The 19,691-nt window shown below is 43.6% G+C and overlaps 1 protein-coding gene across 4 annotated transcripts; it reads right to left on the reverse strand.

Moving 5' to 3' along the window:
* Positions 1-19,132, reverse strand: gnb1l (guanine nucleotide binding protein (G protein), beta polypeptide 1-like). 4 transcript variants are annotated; one of them, XM_029163287.2, is made up of 8 exons: positions 18,979-19,132; positions 16,409-16,471; positions 14,042-14,169; positions 13,747-13,869; positions 13,470-13,632; positions 11,511-11,603; positions 6,599-6,814; positions 1-1,591 (listed from the first exon to the last, which is right to left on the reverse strand). In XM_029163287.2, exons 3-8 carry the CDS (start codon positions 14,149-14,151, stop codon positions 1,313-1,315), a joined length of 984 nt encoding a protein of 327 aa, XP_029019120.1. In that variant the 5' UTR covers positions 14,152-14,169; positions 16,409-16,471; positions 18,979-19,132; the 3' UTR covers positions 1-1,312. The 4 variants fall into 4 exon arrangements, with proteins under 4 accessions (XP_029019120.1, XP_029019118.1, XP_029019119.1 ...); XM_029163285.2 differs by having other exon boundaries at positions 14,042-14,211; XM_029163286.3 differs by lacking the exon at positions 16,409-16,471 and having other exon boundaries at positions 14,042-14,211; positions 18,979-19,126.
* Between the last annotated feature and the right edge of the window lie 559 nt (positions 19,133-19,691).

Here is a 19,691-nt window from a genome sequence, read left to right on the forward strand (position 1 = left end):
GACTAAGCAAGAAAATGCTTTATTGGCTTTTCAAAATAAGACGAAAATATTTTCAAGTACATAATAATCATAAAACATTAAATACAATCAACAAGAACCCTGCAGTCATAACTTTAATCCATGACAGTAGCATCACAGCCTGTTTAGCAAAAGACCTTGTGTTTCCCGTTTGCTAAAGAGCTGAGGTTGTTCCTTTACCAGTAGCTTGTCAGGCTCTTTGATTTCCCTGCACAGCGTGGTGCGCTTCCCAACTCAAGGTCATCCCACCAGGCCAAGCCTTTATGAGGCAGAACGTCTAGCGTTTGAAGCCCTGGCTCGTGGCCTTTCAGCACTGTGCTCTAACACATGAGCTCCCATGCTGCTCATCGATTCAAGGAGATGTAAGTAGAAAAACTAGACAGAAAAACAACCCCTCGATTTCTCTGGGACTCGGCTCATAACGACGTAGCACTAAGTAAGGACAGCGGCCGCACGTCACCCCCCTGTTCTCCGCGGCCCTGCTGTGATTAACCTTGTTGGATCAACACAGCGCGGGTCAGGCTGGAGGGCCGTGCGCTCAGCACAGACCTGCTACAACAACACGGGATTACACAGCAGCTCAGGTGCGTCGCACACGGCAAATTCAAGTCCACTGGAGCAAATCTCCCATCAGATAAGTCAACACAGTCACAAAGCATCACATCTGGCTTTGGAAGACAGACGGTGGAAAAGTGAGCTTGTGCCTAATAAACTATTTATAAGATGTTATTTCAGTTGGCTGAGCAGCAAGAGAAACAGTGAGTGTGCAGCTCTAATGGGTTACATCGCAGACAATTGTGCGGCACATCGTATTTATTTTCCTTTCAACAACCTAGCATGTTGTTTAAGCACACTGCTGATCTGAAGCTATTGTGGGATGTCCAACCAGTAAAAATATATTTGTATACATGCAACTTTTACTTACATGTTTTAAGATGACTGTTCTGCATTGGCCATACACAAATACAGTAAAGTGGATTTAATTATTTCCTATTCATTTATCATCATTTAGCATTTAACATTCACATGCTGTATTAATCAATAAGAGTAATGTTAACATTTTGGGTCACATTGAGCTGGATGGGTTATATTTTGGTTTGCTGTTCAGCAGAGCACTTCAGAATTTTGGGAAATACACGGCAGTTGCTCTTCCTCTAAAATGACAGCGATGAATGTTTTGGTTCTGTGACTGGAGTAATACAAATATAAAAGTCTTAGAGCCACACCGCATCAGTAACGATGACAGGTGAGCAAATACAGATTAAAAGTCTGTATCCTCCCAGAGCTCAGGGGCTCAGCCAGTGCTGGTTGGCTGGTTGTATATAGACCACAGGGTGATCCTCTGGTCCTTAGATCCAGCGGCCAGCAGTCTGTGTCTAGGGTCCTGGTGGTCAGCGAAGGCCACACTTAGCACCATGTCGGTGTGGTACTGAAGCGCTGCCAGCGGTTTCAGCTTCCTCCAGCCGAATACCCGCACGCGATGGTCCCAGCCTGCTGACGCCAGAAGCTTACCGTCCTCCCTGATACATAGCTGGGAAACCCCAGGGTTGACCAGCGTCACACAGTCCCGGAGCTGTAAAACCACAAAGGAAGAGAGGACTTTACCAAGTACTGGAATCAAACACACACTTGAGACACTTTTCGCATCAGCAATTTCTCTGCGGTGACCTACTGTCCATAAATGAAGAGAGGAGCTAATTAGGTCAGTTAGTCGATTAATCACTGTCGTCTGGGGTGCCGGGGCCAACATAAACACCAACAGGGAAGATCATCAGCTGATCCGATGACTGAGGCCCAAGTGTGAAGCTGGATGTCTGTCCAACCTGGCTGTAGACTCCTGGGCTCAGTCATCGGCCATAAAGCATTACGTGCATGAGCACATCTCTCTGCGTACTCCTATTTGGTTTAGAGTTGGGGGGGGAACACGGCAGGACTTCGAGCTACCTTTGTCACCGTTTGCCAGAAGGAGAAAGACCATCTCGCTGAAAAGGTTGTTTGCGGAGGCCTTGTTGCTTTAAGCACCTCTGATGAATTATATTTGCACTGAAAGGTCTGGTCAGCGTAAGAAGAGACACGATAAATACACCGCTGTAGCGTCTGCCTGCTAAAGATTAGCCACAGCTCCCTCTCCCTGTGATCTACAGTGTCCCAAGGACTGTATCAATCTCTCTAAAGGGGCAACTTTGTGACATAGTATAATGAATGGTGGTAAAGATCACTATCTGAAGGGCCGCGTGTGATGGGCATTCCTGGGGAGCGAACGTGCTCTTTCTGCGGCGCAGGGATCTCCCCTGGATCACTAGAAGGGACACAAACATCTGGATATGGGAGCTAAAATCAAACTGGACAGCGTAAAATTGACTTCATAAGTTGTGTCTGAGGAGACTAATGGCCTTGGATGAGAGGAGACAGTGGAGAATTTATCTACATGCTCCTGCTCCAGGCAGGAACCATCCACAGGCTGCATGTGGAAGATATAAGCCAGGTACTCATAGCCCAAGTGGATAAAGTGGAATGCAAGGGAGAGAGAGAGCAGGGAGGAATGTCATTGATCAAAACCGAGCCAGAAAGCTGAGCTTACCAGCAAAGCTCAGTTCAGAGCAGCTATTGATGTTATTTCATTCATTCAAACTATCATCGTTACAACCAACGGCGCATAACAGCGCGTGGCTGGTGAGACCAAACAAGTCCCATACAGGGATACAGAGAAACCTAAGGGGTGAAAGACTGTTTAGAGCTTATTACCTCAGGAAGTTGGTATGTCCCTACCTCTCCCCATCTGGTTTGCATTAGAGGCCTGATAATGATGGCTTTAAGTGTCTGTTTTTGTTTGTTTTGCTTCCCATAGTTTGTGTCAGGAAAAGGCATTTGTTTCATTAAAGGGTCAATTGTAAGCAAAATGGCTAATGATGTAGCAGTGGTCATTCAGCAGGGCTGGCGGGCTAATTGTTTTTACTTTCTACGGGCTGAGCAAGACCATGGAAATGTGGTGAGAAAGAAATGCTTGCGGCATAATTGATGGCGCAAGCATGTGAGGCAGGGTCCTAATGTGTGAGCTCTGATTTTAAGTGGCAGCGTGACAGCAGCAGCAGCGCTGAAACGATTAGCTTATTTATTGATTGGCTGATTAAAAAAGAAAATGGCAAATTAAAGTTTCCATGAGTCATTTCAAGCTGTCAAATACAAACTTCTGGATTGTTTAGTTGAACAACAGAACAAACAAATACCTTGAAAGGTTCACCTTTAGGTCCAGATAATGGCTATTTGCATTTTCCACAATTTTATTTTCCCCAATCATTTGATCCATCAAGTCATGAAAAATAATACAGAACTCTTATAAATGCATTTTAAGTAGTTTATTCGGAAACTAGTTTCAGCAGTAAAGACTCAGGAAGCTACGTGCCACAGCATCCCACTTCCTATATATGGAAATTGGTGGTAAAGGTCAATATCTACCAGGACACAAACACCTCTAAAATTGTAAAGTAAAAAGTAAAATTGTTGTGTTTTGCACATTGAGCTAGAAATCAAAAGGATTTTTGAAACTAGTACAAAATTGATGATTTATGAAAGTCCATTTTTAAAATCAAAAACTTATGTTTAGTAAGTCAGAAGTGTGCAAAACCAATTTAAAATGCTAAATTAGTTGTGGTCTTTTTGCCTGTTCTACGCGATGCATTCATGTTTCCATCTGTAATTGAATTCATTAGTTCTAATCTAGGAGCCTTTGCTCACTTCACTGATGGTGTCCCTTCCTGTTGAGTCTTTACTACTGTATCTCATCATATAAAGAATCTGTCTTTTGGCTTCATCATTCCTTTTTTTTTACTGTAAAGCCTGGCCTTCGTTACAGCATGCACACACAAACACAGCAGGCTTCGCTGTCCGAGTGCCAACCTTCCCAGCTGTCAGAGGACGAGCAGCTCTGCTCAGCAGCTGGGTGCACGGGGCCGCGCTGCTCTGACGGGGCCCATACGAGCGTGCACTTCAGGATCCCCCCCCTTTCGTAACATCTCACCTATGGAGGAAATGTTCAAACGGAGCGTCCGCTTGGCAGGTGCCACTCGGGCCCCGCTCCGCTTTTCCCCCTGCTGTCAGTGCGAGCGCGGATCCTGTGTTCGCACTGACGCGCCCCGTCATCGCTCACTCACTCGAGCCCGAGCGTCTGCGAGGCCTCGCGCAGGTATTTCTGACACGCCCTTTCCCTGAATAACAATCAGCGGCGCGGAGATTACAGCCTTTTGTCACCTGCCCTGTCAGAGCGCGGATCCGGCTGACAGCAGATGGATGTGTCAGACAGGTGAGCAGTCCTTTTCAGAATACAAAGGGAAAGGGCGCTCAAGAAAAACAGCCATCGTTTGTTTGACAGCCAGTTTGGACAAACATCAGTCCACTGACAAACCAAGGCAGGGACGCATATGTCCTGACCCGTGCATCAGGTCAGAAAGTCATTGGCTGCTGGGTGCAAGACTTTGCAGATGACACCGTGCAGGAGAGTGAGAGACAGTGGGAATGGTTTTACACTGTATAAAGCAGAGCCGCAGCTCCTCCTGCAGAGAACTGTCATCAGCCTGCTGTCAACCATGCTTGATTTATGCTGCTAATCTTCCTCTGTCCCTACCAGCTCCCTCTTCCTCTAGTCCACAACCTTTTTTTTATCCTGCTACAGCAACCTGTCATTGCATTTGTCAATACATTCGACTGGCTGCCTAAGTATACGTCCATCTGGCTTAACAGCTTGTAAACACTAACACCCACACCGTCATACTCTCACCTCGACACATTCCCCGAAGGCCAGCTTTGGGGTGGGGGGAGGAGAAAAAAGGGCTGAGGATGACGCCTCAACACTACGAGACCAAACCAGCCAGGTCAGGCAGCAGATAAAAGGCTCTGGGAGCCATGTGTAATACATTAACCTCCATTCCTTAGCCTATCTGTCTTTATCTGGCCTTGATAAGCTCCCTTCACAGCCCTTCAGCCTCACTAAATCATAACTGCACTGTGTCGTGTCACATCCAGTTTCCCCTCCATTTCGCAGGAAGCATCCATCCGCCCTGCCAGCCGATTGCACTGCACCGAGCCGCATCGCAGGGGTAATTTGTGGGAAGTGGGATGCTGTGGCACTCGGCCTCCTCGCTCTTTATTGCAGCCTCCCACTGTGAACTACTGTTCCCTTTACTGCAGATGTGTTTTTTGTTTGGTTAAGGGGCCTCAGAGGTTTTGATATTTTTATTACCTCTCACGGGTCGTCCGTCAGGACCCAGGCCTGGGTCCGCCACCCGGCAGGTCCCCCCGCCCGTTTACAGCTACCACACAAAAATACTTTTGTGGGAAGAACTGAGGATAGCTGTCTGGACGTCACACTGAGCTGCACTTCAGGATAATTTAAAGGCCCTCTTGGATCTTTTCCCTCTTCTCCCTCTGACGTCCTCGTCCCGGATTACACGCTGTATCAATATTTTGTTGCTTGAGCAAAATAAACCGAATAACGCCAATACTCTTGTATTTGGTGTATTAAATCAAATCTTTCATAATGTTTTTCTGAACAAATTTTTAGGATTAGAAAATGAAGCTTTGCAAATATTTCTAAATCAAGCATTTGTAAAGTTTTGGAAAGAATAACAGCCCTTTAACTGTGCCGGACCGCACCACGTCAGCCTCAGCTTTTATTCATCGGGGGCTGGATGAGAAATGGGAGCATTCTCCTCTGCTTATGAAATCAAGACAAAATATAGCTCTAAATGAGGCATTAAGCATCTGCAGCATTGACAGTTATGAAAACTGAATTATGTGAGAAAGCTGAAGTGATCTCCTCTAGCGTGAGACTTGATGCTCTGTAGTTTGGATCGCGCGTGGGAGACTGCATTTGCCAGAGGAAAGCTGCTACTTTAACAGCTAAATGATTTTTTTTAAATAAATGCATAAAATTTCATAAACAATTAACATTTTGTGATGTTGCTAATTTAACATTAGAAGAATATTATCTTAGTCTAAGGTAAACGTGCAAGTCTGTCTATTCGGAGGTGGTTGGACTCTGGAGTGACAGCCCTTGGCCCCTGGCCCTGCCAATGCTGTGTAACCAGCAGGTGATTTATGGCCCCCCGGAGCCCTGCCGAGCCTCTTCCTCTTTGGCTCCTGATGTTTTCCAAGAGAGCGCAGAGAAAGGCAACACTCCTCCGCCCTCCCCACCCCCCCCCCCTCTTCACCACGACTTTGTTTTGTTAAATAATATTTTATAATATTCAACTGACTCTGCTGAGCAACAGTTATCAGCAAAGGGGTTTAAGACCATAACCAAACACTATATGCTGCATATAATGAAGTAGATGACAAGCCTTAACCATTGGTTCAAAAAACAGGATCATGAAATGTACATTTCTGCCTATTTCAACCTAAAAACGGTTTAGAAATTAAATTACACACAATTGCTGTCAGGATATCCACTGAATATTGACTTTCCACAGGAATGTACTCCCAACATCTAGGAGATTGTATGATGCTGCAATAATATTTATATTTAATACAGTTTTATTGTTGCGGGCAGTCCACTAGATCAAATCAAAGCCACTCTTATGCTGACCTGCAGGTTGCTCTGTTTGTCCATTATCCAGGAGGTGAGCGTCTTCTCGGAGGAACCTGATACGCCTCTTAGACGCTTGGTGTCCAAGGCGAGGCACATGACAGGTCCAGGGTGGACTTTGGCTTGACTCAGCTTGGATGTCTGGTTTACATCCCACAACAACAGGGAACCGTCTTCATATCCAGCCAACAGCAAAGGCCCGGGAGCTGAATCTGGCTGGAAGCAATGGATAATAAGTTAGAGGAGGCTAGACAGCGAAGATAGGACATGAAGAGCAGCGAGACGGCGTAGTCGAAACCGCAGAAACCGCTGTGTTGCGCTAGAAGCTGGGAGAGCAGAGGTTATCAGCCTGGAAGCTCCCGCTGACACTCTGAGACGCTGTGGCCTCCATTCATCAGACCTCTGCGCTCTCCAGCCAGCACTCCATTACACCACTTCTCACTCTGCTCCTCGTATATATTATTGAGCTACAGAGCTCGTTTTGTATGTGACTGGGGGTTTTTTTGGACATTTTTTTTATTATCCTTCTCACCTACAATATTTATAACTTGTGAATCCATTCACATGAAATTAAATGAAAACAGGTGCAGAAACAGGCGTCAGCCACAAACCCAATGACATTTGCTCACGAGAACAGCGAGTACCAAGGAAATGGAATGATCCAAACAAAGTAGACGGTGAAAATGTAAATCCCTTCAGTGAATAGGACTATAAGGTTGTGCTGATTAAATAAACTGAGAAAGAAAAGACAAATACCCGAGAACTAATAATTGAGAAGGAGGGTGCAATCTTCTGTGAGCTTTAAACTGTTCCTATTGCTCCTACACTACACACTTCATCATAGGCGCTCTTCCAAGTCATAACACAGGCCTGTGGCACGACACACAACACAAAAACATGAATAAACAGCACATATAGAGAGAGCACTTAATATTGACTCGTGCCTTTGCTTTAAGCTACCAGCAGGTTTTCTGGACCAGCGCTGTGCCGTGCCAAAACTGGAGTGGGGGGTGGGGGTTCCATATGTGTGCGAGGGGGCCATGTCTGCCACTTTTTCATCCATCTACAAGTCCTCTTCTCACTTAGCGCTCTATATTTGTCTTCTCCCAGCTTTAAACAAATTATAGACACAGTCATGTATTCCTTCCAAACACATCAGCGAGGACGGACACTAAGGGATTATGAAAACAAATAAAAACAAGTAAAAATCAGGGGCCCCCGCTTGCCGGCAGGGCCCGGGCTAAGCGTTCCAGGTTTGGGGCCCACCGTTTCACTTAACTGTAGGACCTCCTTGATTGATGATGTCATGGGTCAGAGGTCAGGGAACCCTGAGTAGACACCTAATTCATTATATCCTCCACAGGCCTTTCTACAAGAGGGCTCTCTGTTGGAGTGGGGCTGGGCCTCGGGAGGAGATTCATCACCACAGAGTAGCTGCACAGACAGAACGAAAGGAGCTGGTTGAAGAGCCACAACTAAAGTAGGGTCTTCTCCAGACTGGCAACAAGCTGGGGCTTAACCTGTTAATAGACTTCTGACCCATGGCACTTTTGCAAAGCTGGTTTTATGAAATGCTTCAGAGAAAAGCACGAGCGCCAGAAAAACATGTTACAATGTACAGTAAGCGACCTGAATCCATCATTGTATCACATCAACGTCTGTGCTATTACAGTACAATAACATAATTCCCATTTGAAACTTGTCAAGCGTCATGCTAAAACCCGTTTAGCTGACGTGTGTCATCACATTTGTGGAGGCCCTTCGCAGCTGACAAGCAAACATGTAACCTATGGCGGCAAAAAGAGAAGCGCTAACAAACAGACACAACATAAACAGTTGCTGAACCATAAATCTACATAGCCTTTAATCCCTATGAGTTTTTACCTCATCACAAATTTATTAGCACAAGATAACGTAAAAGAACTGAAACCTAGAGTAACAAATATATTAATTGCTGATTCAGCTCCAGATAATTGCTGAAAGTTTTGTTATATAGTGTATAAAGTGTTGTTACAGTATATAATAAAAAACTTGTAAACTTGTTAAATGGTTTGTTTTGTTTAATTTGTTTGAAAGCAATTACTATTTGATAGTGACTTTTCTAAGTTAAGGTTTACATATACCACCATTTCCTAATGTATTTACAGAACATATTTTATAGATATTATACACAGCATACAGTACATGGTCATTCATAAATTGAACTATTTTGTTACATTAGATAAATCCAATAAAGTATGATTCCTGGTGACTGGTAAGATTGTTGATTTCTGCATGCTTACTAACATTTTATTTGTTCCTGATAATGATAAAGAGTTTATGTTTTGTTTGACTGAGAAAACAACCCAGGGTCCTCTGCCAAAGCACCACAGCCCTAATATTCACAAGAACCTTTAGTAAACATAAAAAATTGTTAGATGTAGTAAGAAGCAAAAAAACACTTCAGTTGAATGGGTAGATTCTCAAAGGCTAGGAGTCTTTTCTGTCCTGATGCCAGCGCTGTTCTATTATTCTGATCTGAAAAACTATATTTTAAAACAAAATATAATGAAGCTTTAAAGAGACTACACAGAACTCATCAGGCCTGTGGGAATTAAATCTGCTCTAGTCAGTCTGCTTATGAAAAGCAGTGTAAAGCGACAAATTATGTTTAATTCATTAATTGATATAATTCAATTCGATGATATTGATTTGAAATTGAATATTTTTAATTTTGCTTTGTTTTTTTAAAGGCAAGGCTACTGTACAGTACATTAAAAGCAGAGTTTTTACTTGTTGCAGTATTTTTTTTAGAATTAAGACAAACTTTTAGACAAAAGGAAGAAACATTTCATGGATTTTTCTATTTATGAAAGCACATAGTGCTCCAATATTTTTGATGAAATTCTGTTTTTGTCACATTAGTATTAACTTGAGTATTTAGTATTAGTGGTAAATGGTCCACATTTATACTCTTTATACGCTTTAAAGTAGCTTCTCTTTGGCTCATTTACCCATGCACTCTCACATTCACACACTGATGCTTGTTTGCTTGAAACACCAAGAGCACCTTAGGGTTCAATGTCCTGCCCAAGGACACTTCGACATATCGACCAACTGTGCACCCACAGCACCCACCCACCCACGGATGCCCATGTTGCCTGTTGGTGGAGGTGTACCCGATTTTTTCTATACAGGAATCTAAAGGAGTTGTCATTTTATTCGCTGTCACTTTACCATGTGGCCACGAAGAAAAATTCACTCCTTTATTGGTTTCGGTTAAATAATGTGTTCTGTCCCTGTCAAATAAACCAATACAGCAAAATAAATAACCAAATAAAATCAGACGTATGCACGTAATCAACCCTGAGACCAATGGCTTGTTTACTGATGTGGCTGCCACAGGCCCCAGGCAGGCACTGTTTCAACATAAGGAACCAATAGTTTCTCCAGTTTTTTTGTCCCAGTCCATGATGTCATGGCCACGAGGCAGCAAGGTGATGAGCTGAGAGTGATGGATATCTGTATAGGAACATTTCCTTTTCCCAGCCAGCCTCTGTTCACATTAGAACCCTTGCACATAATACATCAATACTGTCCCCTGGCCAAGTCCTGCATCCCCCTCAAACCCACATGTGGAGGCACTTTCTTCGTCCTCGCCTGCTGTATTGTTCTCCTCCTCACAGCCAATCACACGCAGAGAGCTGTGCTCTGTCACCATTTAGGCATACAGTACTGCACCGTGGCTCATCCTATGAACTGAAGGCCAGGGTGGATTTAGCTAAAGGGAAGGGGAATTGAGAAGAAAGCTGATTTTAACACAGCATTTAATCTCTTCCCTAAACTTCATCAAGTTAGGGTCTATAGGCCGACAGCAAATCTGTTGATAAAACAATGCTGAAAACAATGAAGTATAGTTACTTCCTATCTCTAAAGTGTGAAGGAAAGAGGGAGGGATGTTGAAAGAGAAGACAGAGACAGGAGATAATTATGGTTGACTTCTTTTTAGAGTGTAAGACATGAGGCGAGATGGAGAGAGGACGACAGAGTCAGCAGTTTCCTCGTGCTGCGTAGGATTAAAGAAAGCAGCATATGAAAGTGTGTGTGTTTGCTGAAAAATTCTCACACTGGGTTTTCAGTTGTTCCCCAGTTCTTGGAAAGTCGAGGCCCTCAGTCAGTCTAACAGATGAACGTGCTTTAACTTTGAAAGGAATCGGTCTGAAATGATTTAGAATCACCTGGACTGTTTGGCTTTGAAGTCATATGCCTGTGCAATATTACTATAAGATTATATTATTTATAATTATATAATTGATCTTTATGTTTCCTGGAACTCAACACTTGAAAGTGTCTGTTAATAAATCAGACGGATGAATAAATCAGATGAAAGAAGGGTGTAACACAAACAATTTCAGCATGCTTTGAGAGACTCATGCCTCTACAGTAATAACACAAATATCAATTTATTTTTATGGCCTTTGTATTTACAGTAGATTATTTAAGTACAGTAGCTTTAATTGGTATTATAGGAATACGGGACTGAATGTGTACAGACCAGCAACAATGCTCTCTTTGGCTTTGAGATCATGAGCTGTGTTTTGATTTCTGTTGCCTGTAAACTTTACAACCTATAATACAGTATGTGCAAATATTCCTTCCAAATTGCAGCAGAGTTAATAATTAGACGTAATTACAGGGTCTCCTTAACTGCTGAAATGCTAAAGTTTCGAAGGCATTTCTAAAACAAAAAGCAAACGTTCTTCTTGGATCAGACTGGATGTACAGCTGCAGGCTGATGTATAGCCGAGAACCACCTGTTCATTTTATGCACCTTGTCATAAGCTGCTGATACGAACAGGTACTTCTTTCATGTGCATTCAACAATGTCTCTTAGTTACTAGAAGATGTGTGAACTAGAGTATCTGGTACTTACCTGCCACAGTTTTATACACATGACCATTCCCAGCTTAGCATCTGGAACCAGTGTGCAGACTGGAGTCTTACTGGGAAGTTCAATAATTTTGACCTGCAGAGAAAACACGAGTCACTCACTAGAGACAGATTAACACGTTGACCTTCACAAGTAGTGGCACAGACAGACATGGCCTGTTTCCTCATTGCTCTATGAACAAACCAGCAGATAGATCGAGGCATGGAGGTCGTTGTAAGAGGTACATTAGTGTTTGGTAGCTGATGGATAACGACCCAAAAAGAGAGTTAAAACTACTCAAGAAAGAAAAGACACTTTTAACTGATCGAGTCATTTGACCTCAACTCAACAACAACAAAAAAAAACTTCACTTACTGAAGACAAGACTGAAGGCCTGACAAAGAGTCACAAACAAGCAACTGCAGTAAAGGCTTGACAAACCACTTCTAAGCAATTACTGCCTATAGGTTCCAGACTGCTTGCAAAAAACATGATATAAATATCAGGAGCAGTCCACAAATTTGCTCATTATTCCAAATTTTCTAGCCTCCCAAAATACGTAAGCATGTATGAAAGCTGAAAGCCTTGAAAAACAGTGCGCTATAGTGCAGTACCACCATCAGTATGGAGGAGCCGTCCCACTGTCTATAATAAATCCTGCTCAAGCCTGACCCTGTGACACGAACAGTGTTTTCCTGCACACTTTGGCACTGATTCTGATAAAATACACAGTCTAATGAAACCCGTGATGAAGTGTGGGCCTGTACCCCGCGCCACTACCTAAACGAATTTCTTCAACTTCCTCTGTGCTGATGATCTGCATATTCATCCTCATTAGGCCTCAGATTAAACAGGCCTTTAAGGGAGAAATTTGTATTTTAGCGCTGGGCTACATCTGTCCTGTGTGTTTACTTCTGCAAGTTTGACAAAGAGGGCCTTTGAGGACTTCTCTGTGCCTCAGGTGATCACTGTTCTTGTGTGGCATCACACTGCCCATAAAAAAACACCCACACTATTAATTAATGTTTCTGCCATGGCAGCAATCCGGGCAGGCGGGAATCTCAGTGTGCAAGGAGTAAACCATAAAACCACCTGAAAAAGCTCAAAGGAAAATGTCTGTCTTCTTGGTTACATATCTAAATATTGACCTACCTGCCTGCTGTTTATGGCAGTAAATCACGTCACTGTGCATGTTTTGTGGCGAGTGGGAATTCATTTAAGTGGGCGTTTTATTTGCAGATACATGATAGGTGTCTGTCTTGGCCATTTGTGTCAGAGGAACGGCGTGGAGAGACAAATGACAAAATCGGCTGTGTCTGTTTTGGTCTATCTTTTATGGGTGTGTGTGTGTGTTTCTGTCTGTCTGTCTGTTGGGACAATGGCATTATTGAGGTGCAGGGAGTCACAGGCGCCCTCATGCCTGGCCTGCTGGACTGGGGTTAGCGGAGGCACGTTTGGCTGGATCAGGTGACTGCCCTGTCCCTTTCAAGTGTGGCTCCTCCGCAGTGGAACAAGTAACTTGAATCTGGGGGCAATAAAAGATGGCTGAATCGCTGGCTGCCTTCTCACCGTGCTGTCTCACCGCTGAGATACTGGCTTCACACAAAACCCTTAAAGACTTGAGAGTGGGGATGTGAGGTCACTGCAGTATACAATCTAACCAGGCCTGAGTTTCTCCGCAGTCAAAGGCAGAAAATGAAACATCCACCTTAACAAGTAGGAAAACTGTCATCCTTTAATTATAAGCCATTCATTAATCCTCAATCTCTAATGTGTAAAATTCCACAAATATTGTATGGCTGTAAATGAAAAGCAAACATTTTATAGGCAACTAAGCTGCTATCATTCACCGACATAAATTGCACTTTGTAGGAAACTGGAAACATGGCTTGTTTGTTCCAGGAAGTGTCTAATGTTTATTTTTCATAAAGACTGGTCTTTATTTTTTAATATTGCACAAACCTCCTCTGTCTGTTCTCCAGCAAACGCCAGCAGAAAGGTCCCAGGACTCATCTCCAGAAGGGAGCACTGACAGAATCCGACACTGCCGGTCCACACGGAATCCACCACCTCACTACGACCTTCAGCCAGGTCCCACAGGCAGACACGCATGTCCCGTCCTTGGCTGCTCCCCAAATGTAAGCAAAGATATTTAATAAGCATGTACCTGTTTAGTGGATTTTAAACTAAATAGGGAACCTACTCAGTGGGTCAATGTCGAAATAATCGTTATCCTGACCTGATGAGGGCGTCTGTTGACAGTGTGCTGAGCCAGATGACTGCGCTACCAGAATGAGCTTCAATGATCTTCTCAGCCCTCCGGGTATTCAGGTTCCAGACATGGATGGCACCCTTCCCTGACCTGTAGAACCAAACAACAGTATAGGAAGGTTGTCTCTTGCCTAATAAACAATCCTAATAAATTTGCTCACATCTTGCTTCATTCATCTCAGTGCTAAAGCAAATCCTCATGGACTAGCTTACTAGGTACTCGGTTAAAGACACCTGTCTAGATGCTGAGTTAAGTGACTAACCCAGAAAAGAGGAGGGGCGCGTCCCCTGCGTGGCAGTTGAAGTGGAGGGTGTTAAGGGGCCCACCGGACCCCCTCAAGGTGTAGATGGGGGCTGGAGCAGGACCAGCCATCTCTTGGTGATACAATCACTATATGGATGAAAAAAAGGCCATAACTTGCCAAGATGACAGCTGAAAACAGAGAACAGGAAAAGTAAGGTAAGAGCTCAGAGATACTCATTATTCAAAGACACTAATGCAGAAAACATTAATGATGCTCTGTTAAGTCAGCAATTCTGTGACTGGACTTTTGAGAGCAGCTAGCTTTTGCCTCACAGCTATTCCCTTCCACGCTTCAGACAGTTGTGTTAAATGCACTGTTTGTATTTCCACTATTGTTACTAGCTACAAACCCTGTGGCTCTCTCTTGGTCTTCCTCCACCGAGTCTACGTGATAACACCTCTTTTACTCAGTATGCCATAAATCACAACGTCTGACAGCTTAATTACAGTAAACACAGAGACTTGGGCTCCTAACTCCTGGTGATCAACAGCCGTTGTCCCAGAGGCAGGGGCAACAGCTCAGGCTTTTAAGTCGTTTGTAGGCTGGCTAACTGAGGAAACCCAACTAACCACAGGCATGCTACAGGGAAATGATGCATCAACACGGTTCAGCACACTGACATGTGGGAGATTGTCAGTGATCCCTGAAACGCTATCACTTTAGTACAACTACTGGATGAATGCTGTTTATGACTGCCATTCATGGTGCCCTGATGATTAGTTGGCCAAAGGAAAACAAGTCTTTAAGTCACTTCAAGTCGATGCATGAAAACCCTACAGGTCACTTGAGCATTTTATGGAAAACTGTACAGTATGTGATTAACAAGCACAAACTCAATCATCCAAAGCATCATTCCCTACCTTCTCAGATCCCTCCTTTTCTACTTTTACTTATCTTAACCCTTGCTCCCTGCAATCAGCAGACACTGAAACTGGAGCCCAAGGCATTCATGGGTAGCTTATTTCAGGAGGTTAGTGGTTAAATTGTCCATGTGAACCTGTGAAGCGGAGAGACTGAGAACTGACCAGCCTGCCTAATTAAGGCTGCTACACTACAGTCTGAGGGACACACAAGGACACAGTCAATCCCAACTAGTGATTAGGAACTCTGAATTTAGAGACACTGGTTGCAGAACACAGGAGGTTTGTGTCTAATATAGAAAAACACTGAACATAACTGTAACTTAACAAAACATTATTTGGTTTGGCAGGTTTATATTCCAACACACATGGCTGCCTGCATTAGATACTGACCATTCAAGCCTTACGCTAGCACACAGTAGCATCCATTTCTCTGAACTAAACCTACAGAAACCCGTCCAGCCATAAACTGTCCAAACTTGTTTTTGCGTGGTTTGAGCAAAATTGCGTATTTGTGAGGGTCAGTCAGCTCAGCAGCAGCAGCAGCTCCTCCGAATGGGTGGGTGGGGTTCAGTAAGGCTGCATTCCGGAGCCAGACTCCCGTGCCTGTGTGACAGGGGGAGGCGCACCCTGATAACAGGTGGATTACACGTCTCTTATTGTCCTTTTGCAGCACGCCAGCATGAAGCTGTGAGTCATGGACACAGCATTCTGATACTGGCTGTTTTCATTGTTTAAAGACCAGGGGACTGTGAAACGTTCCGCTGGCAATCACATCCGCTGTCATTCAAACACACCAACTCAGAACTGTGAAGGAGTCATCACTCTGCAGGTTTCGAGAACTGTCAGACCACATAAGAATCTGAAAGACTGGTATATTAGCCACTTTGGCCTCCCTCTGTCTCATCAGTGCACTGCTCCGATGTTTTCCACTAGTCAGCATTCCTAATCACCAAATCGCCCTAAACAATGGCGATGTTGTTGCGGCTACAAGTCACCCCACAAACCCAAATACAAACATGCGAGCAGCAGGAAGGGGCAGACCGATAGAGCAAACAAACAAGACGGTGGCAGGATGTCACTCAGATCTATTTGCAAGGAGCCCTAAATTGTCCTCTGCTAACAGAAGAAGGAACGAACAAACAATCAACTCAGTCACTTGTCAAGCTTGTACATTTGACATCTCTGGTGAAGGCCACCTCTAAGTAGTGTACGTAGCTGGCATAGATGGTATTCTCAATCAAAAGTCCTAAAGGATAAGTCATAATATCTCTTCAATTCTTTTTGTCATTTTAATGAACCTAATAAACCCTAATTAAGTGATAGAGCAATAGATAAGCACCCCCACACACAGACACAGGCAAAGTCATGACCACAAGAAAAATCTCAGAAATTGCAGCTCGACCTAATTAAACCTGTGTGTCATGAACAAGCCATAATAAATCAGACTGACTGATTAATATACCTGAGCTGGAAACGGGAGCCAGTGGGAAGAGGCAGAAGAAGAGGACGGAGGCTCCTGCTGGCCCTGTAACAGATAAGACAGCTCTGGGTAATCTGACTCTAAGTCCACGGATAAAGGCAGTTTGTCTCTTCTTGGGCTGTCTGTCCACACCTAGTGGGTAATTAGGCCTAATTATGAGAGAAAGGTCCGCTTCCCCTTCATGTTATTAAATAAGAGCCAGCCTCGTCCGCCAAGGATCTCTCAACACCAGCAAGGGGCTGGCGACCTTCAGATCAAACGCAGCCACTATCTAAGCCCCCCCTTCCACTACAGCACCCATTCCTCTCCTCAGCACCGCTGCACATTTGAGGACTTAAAGAGGGAGGGGACAGAGAGGGCATTAGTTATGATATGGGGCATCAATGCTGCTTTTTTTTAATAGAGTTGAAGGGGGTGGGCTCCTGTTCACATTCCTAACTTGGCTCTGTAGTGCTGGTATTATGTGGTCGGCAGCTACTCACCTGAGGTGCCCCCCTGTCAAATTCTGCCATTCATAAATAAGAGCAGGGAGGGAGGGATATACTGATCACAGGGGTTTATTATAGAAACTTTATAATAGCTCAGCTTCACAGAAGTCATTATGAAGACAGGGGATCCCAGGAGTCCATGCTCATATCAGCGTCATCAAATATGATATCTGAGCAGCATGATGAAAACTGAAAGTAGATTACAAATAGCTCACAAGATTCATTCTAAATGTCCAATGAAGTGTGAGCTTTTTGATTTGTATTATTTCCTTTCTGTTAAATCTATTCCAACAGAAATGTCAAAAAGACCAGAAATCTGTTCATTGCAGCTACATCATACCTCAGCTATTAGTCATTTTCTATTTGTCGCATGTCTTATCTGCTGTTTTCTTCGTGTTTCACCATGTTGCCAAGGGGACACTTCCACCTCGTTCACTGGGCAGCGGGTGGGTGGTGAACTGGCGCTGCAACCATTAGTCAGCCATTCTGTCCTAACCTTCCTCCAAATAATACAGATCCATCCGAGGAGGAAACCAAAGTGCCAAATGGAGCCGGAGTTCTATTATAAAAGTCCAGTTAGACAAACAACATAGGAAATGGTGAGGAAGACACACACCCTTTATTGTGTCTTGGTGGGGGCATCTGGCCTGGATAAACAGGCCTGAGTCCAATAGAGGCTGAAGTAAGACACAAGTGCACCAACACCCACTGTCAGTCACAGATCCAATGAGCGGGAAGAGGTGGCATTGTTCGCGTGAATGGCGTGAATGCTAAGCAGGGGCCATTGCAGATAACAGCTCAATGCCTTGTGGGTGTCATTGAGGCAAGCCCTGATGGAGCACTATGTCAGAGTCCTGATTTAGGAGGTCCTGACTGTGGTCAACAGGTACCAGGAGCCTTATCTGTTTGCATTATCACCCATTTCCTCCATGAGGTCATTTACTTGAACACTCGTGCATAAAGGGACACAAGAGGGTTGACAGCTCCACTGTCATCATACATCAGCGCGCATTTTGGGTGTGAGGGACTTTGGAAGTGTAAGGATTTTGGTGTCCATACAGCAAAGACATGAAAACAAGTGTTGTAATGTCAACAAGACGTTGTGCACAGGAGGATCAAGAGGATAAAGCACACAGGAAAGAAACAGACACTATACTTGACAAACGCAGTGGCCAGAGTTACAACGTGTGTCATCATCAGCAGTGCGATGAGCGACAGCGTGAAGACCAAGTAATGACTGATGAAAAGTTTCAAGAGACTGCAAACTATCTGTACATGGCAGCACCTTCCAGAGGTCAATTGAAGATCTACCACCAAATTGAAAAAAAAAAACTAAATGAATTTAAAAATTTCAGCTCCTCACAGTTAAAATATTCCTTTCTGCATTAAAAGGTATGGGGTTATGGGAATTATTTCAACAGTAACAGAGATCATAGCAAAGAGCTTTTGTTTAGTTAATTTTTAAGATAAGAGACTAATAAGAGCTGCAGGATGAAATTAAAAAAAGGCTTCAAATGCCTTTCTAATTGTCAGGCATCCTACATGTAAAACTGTGGACTTTAGTAAATATACAAATAATATATAAATATATAACTATATATCTCTATATCAAATAAAGCTCAGTTTCCATGAGCCTGTTTGCTAAAAGGAACATACTATTCCTGTAGGATGCTATAAGATGATTTATATAAAGCAGTTATAATACTCTCTATACATTGTGTTTTGTTGTTTTACACTCTGAGCGATACATAATTTTCAAAGAACATAAAATCTGTGCAATTTAGGTAGATATAGAGAAGGTTTCCATTAAAAAGCACCATTGTACTTTGATGAACCTGTCTCTCCATGCGGCAGAGAAACGCCATGACCTTCCGACTCAGACCGTTAAAAATTTCTACACTACATTTGCTGTCTATAAACACTCGGGTTATTACTGTCACAACATTAGCAACAAGCTAGCAACGACGTTTGTCAACCAAACAACGCCATGAGCACCGTCGTTACTATCGTACAAAAACAAGGCCATAATAAGAATAGTGTTTTAAACAAAACATAAGAAAGTACCATCTTAGTAGGAGACCGGCCTTTTGACAGCTGTCTCAGTCTCAGGCAGCTTTGCGAGCACGGAGTATATAAGAAGCATGGACCGGAGTGGAAGGACCCGCATCCACGGCACTGGGGCTGTCCGTGAAACTGCCTGTGCAGAAATATTGGTCTCGCGCTCTTTCTCGTCCTCCTCTCGTCGGCTGCTCCGCTGGAATGATACCCTCTGGTTTGCGTTTTTTTTTTTTGTTACCTACACATGTATTTATTCATCATTTATTTATTAAATATATAATTAAAACGACAGATTCCTTTTTCATTTCTATTCATGAGTAAAGACTCTCTCACTAAGCTGAGCTACTAACTTACTAAACAAAAACAAAAAAGTCAGACCTGAGCAATAACTAAAGAACGTATAACTCTGCACCAACAGGCAAGTCTTGATTTCATCCTTTCATCCTTTTTAGTCTAATTGAGAAAGGGAGACAGAGAAAACACTGGGCTCTATAATCCACAGAGCACACAGACCCCTTTCATGGCAGTTCTGGGAGAGACCATTATTTGTTCATTCCTATGATGGAGAAAACTGGTTTCAAGCTCAGCTAGGTCTGAGCTGGAAGATTAGATGAAACCAGAGTGTTTTAAACCTCTTCTGTGGCCATGGATTAGAGTCAGACAGTTCTCCTGCATTCTGAAATGAAACACTAAAGAGAAGGCCTACAGGTGGGAGAGGG

Source organism: Betta splendens, chromosome 9 (assembly GCF_900634795.4).
Source record: "Betta splendens chromosome 9, fBetSpl5.4, whole genome shotgun sequence".
Classification (NCBI taxonomy): Eukaryota; Metazoa; Chordata; class Actinopteri; order Anabantiformes; family Osphronemidae; genus Betta; species Betta splendens.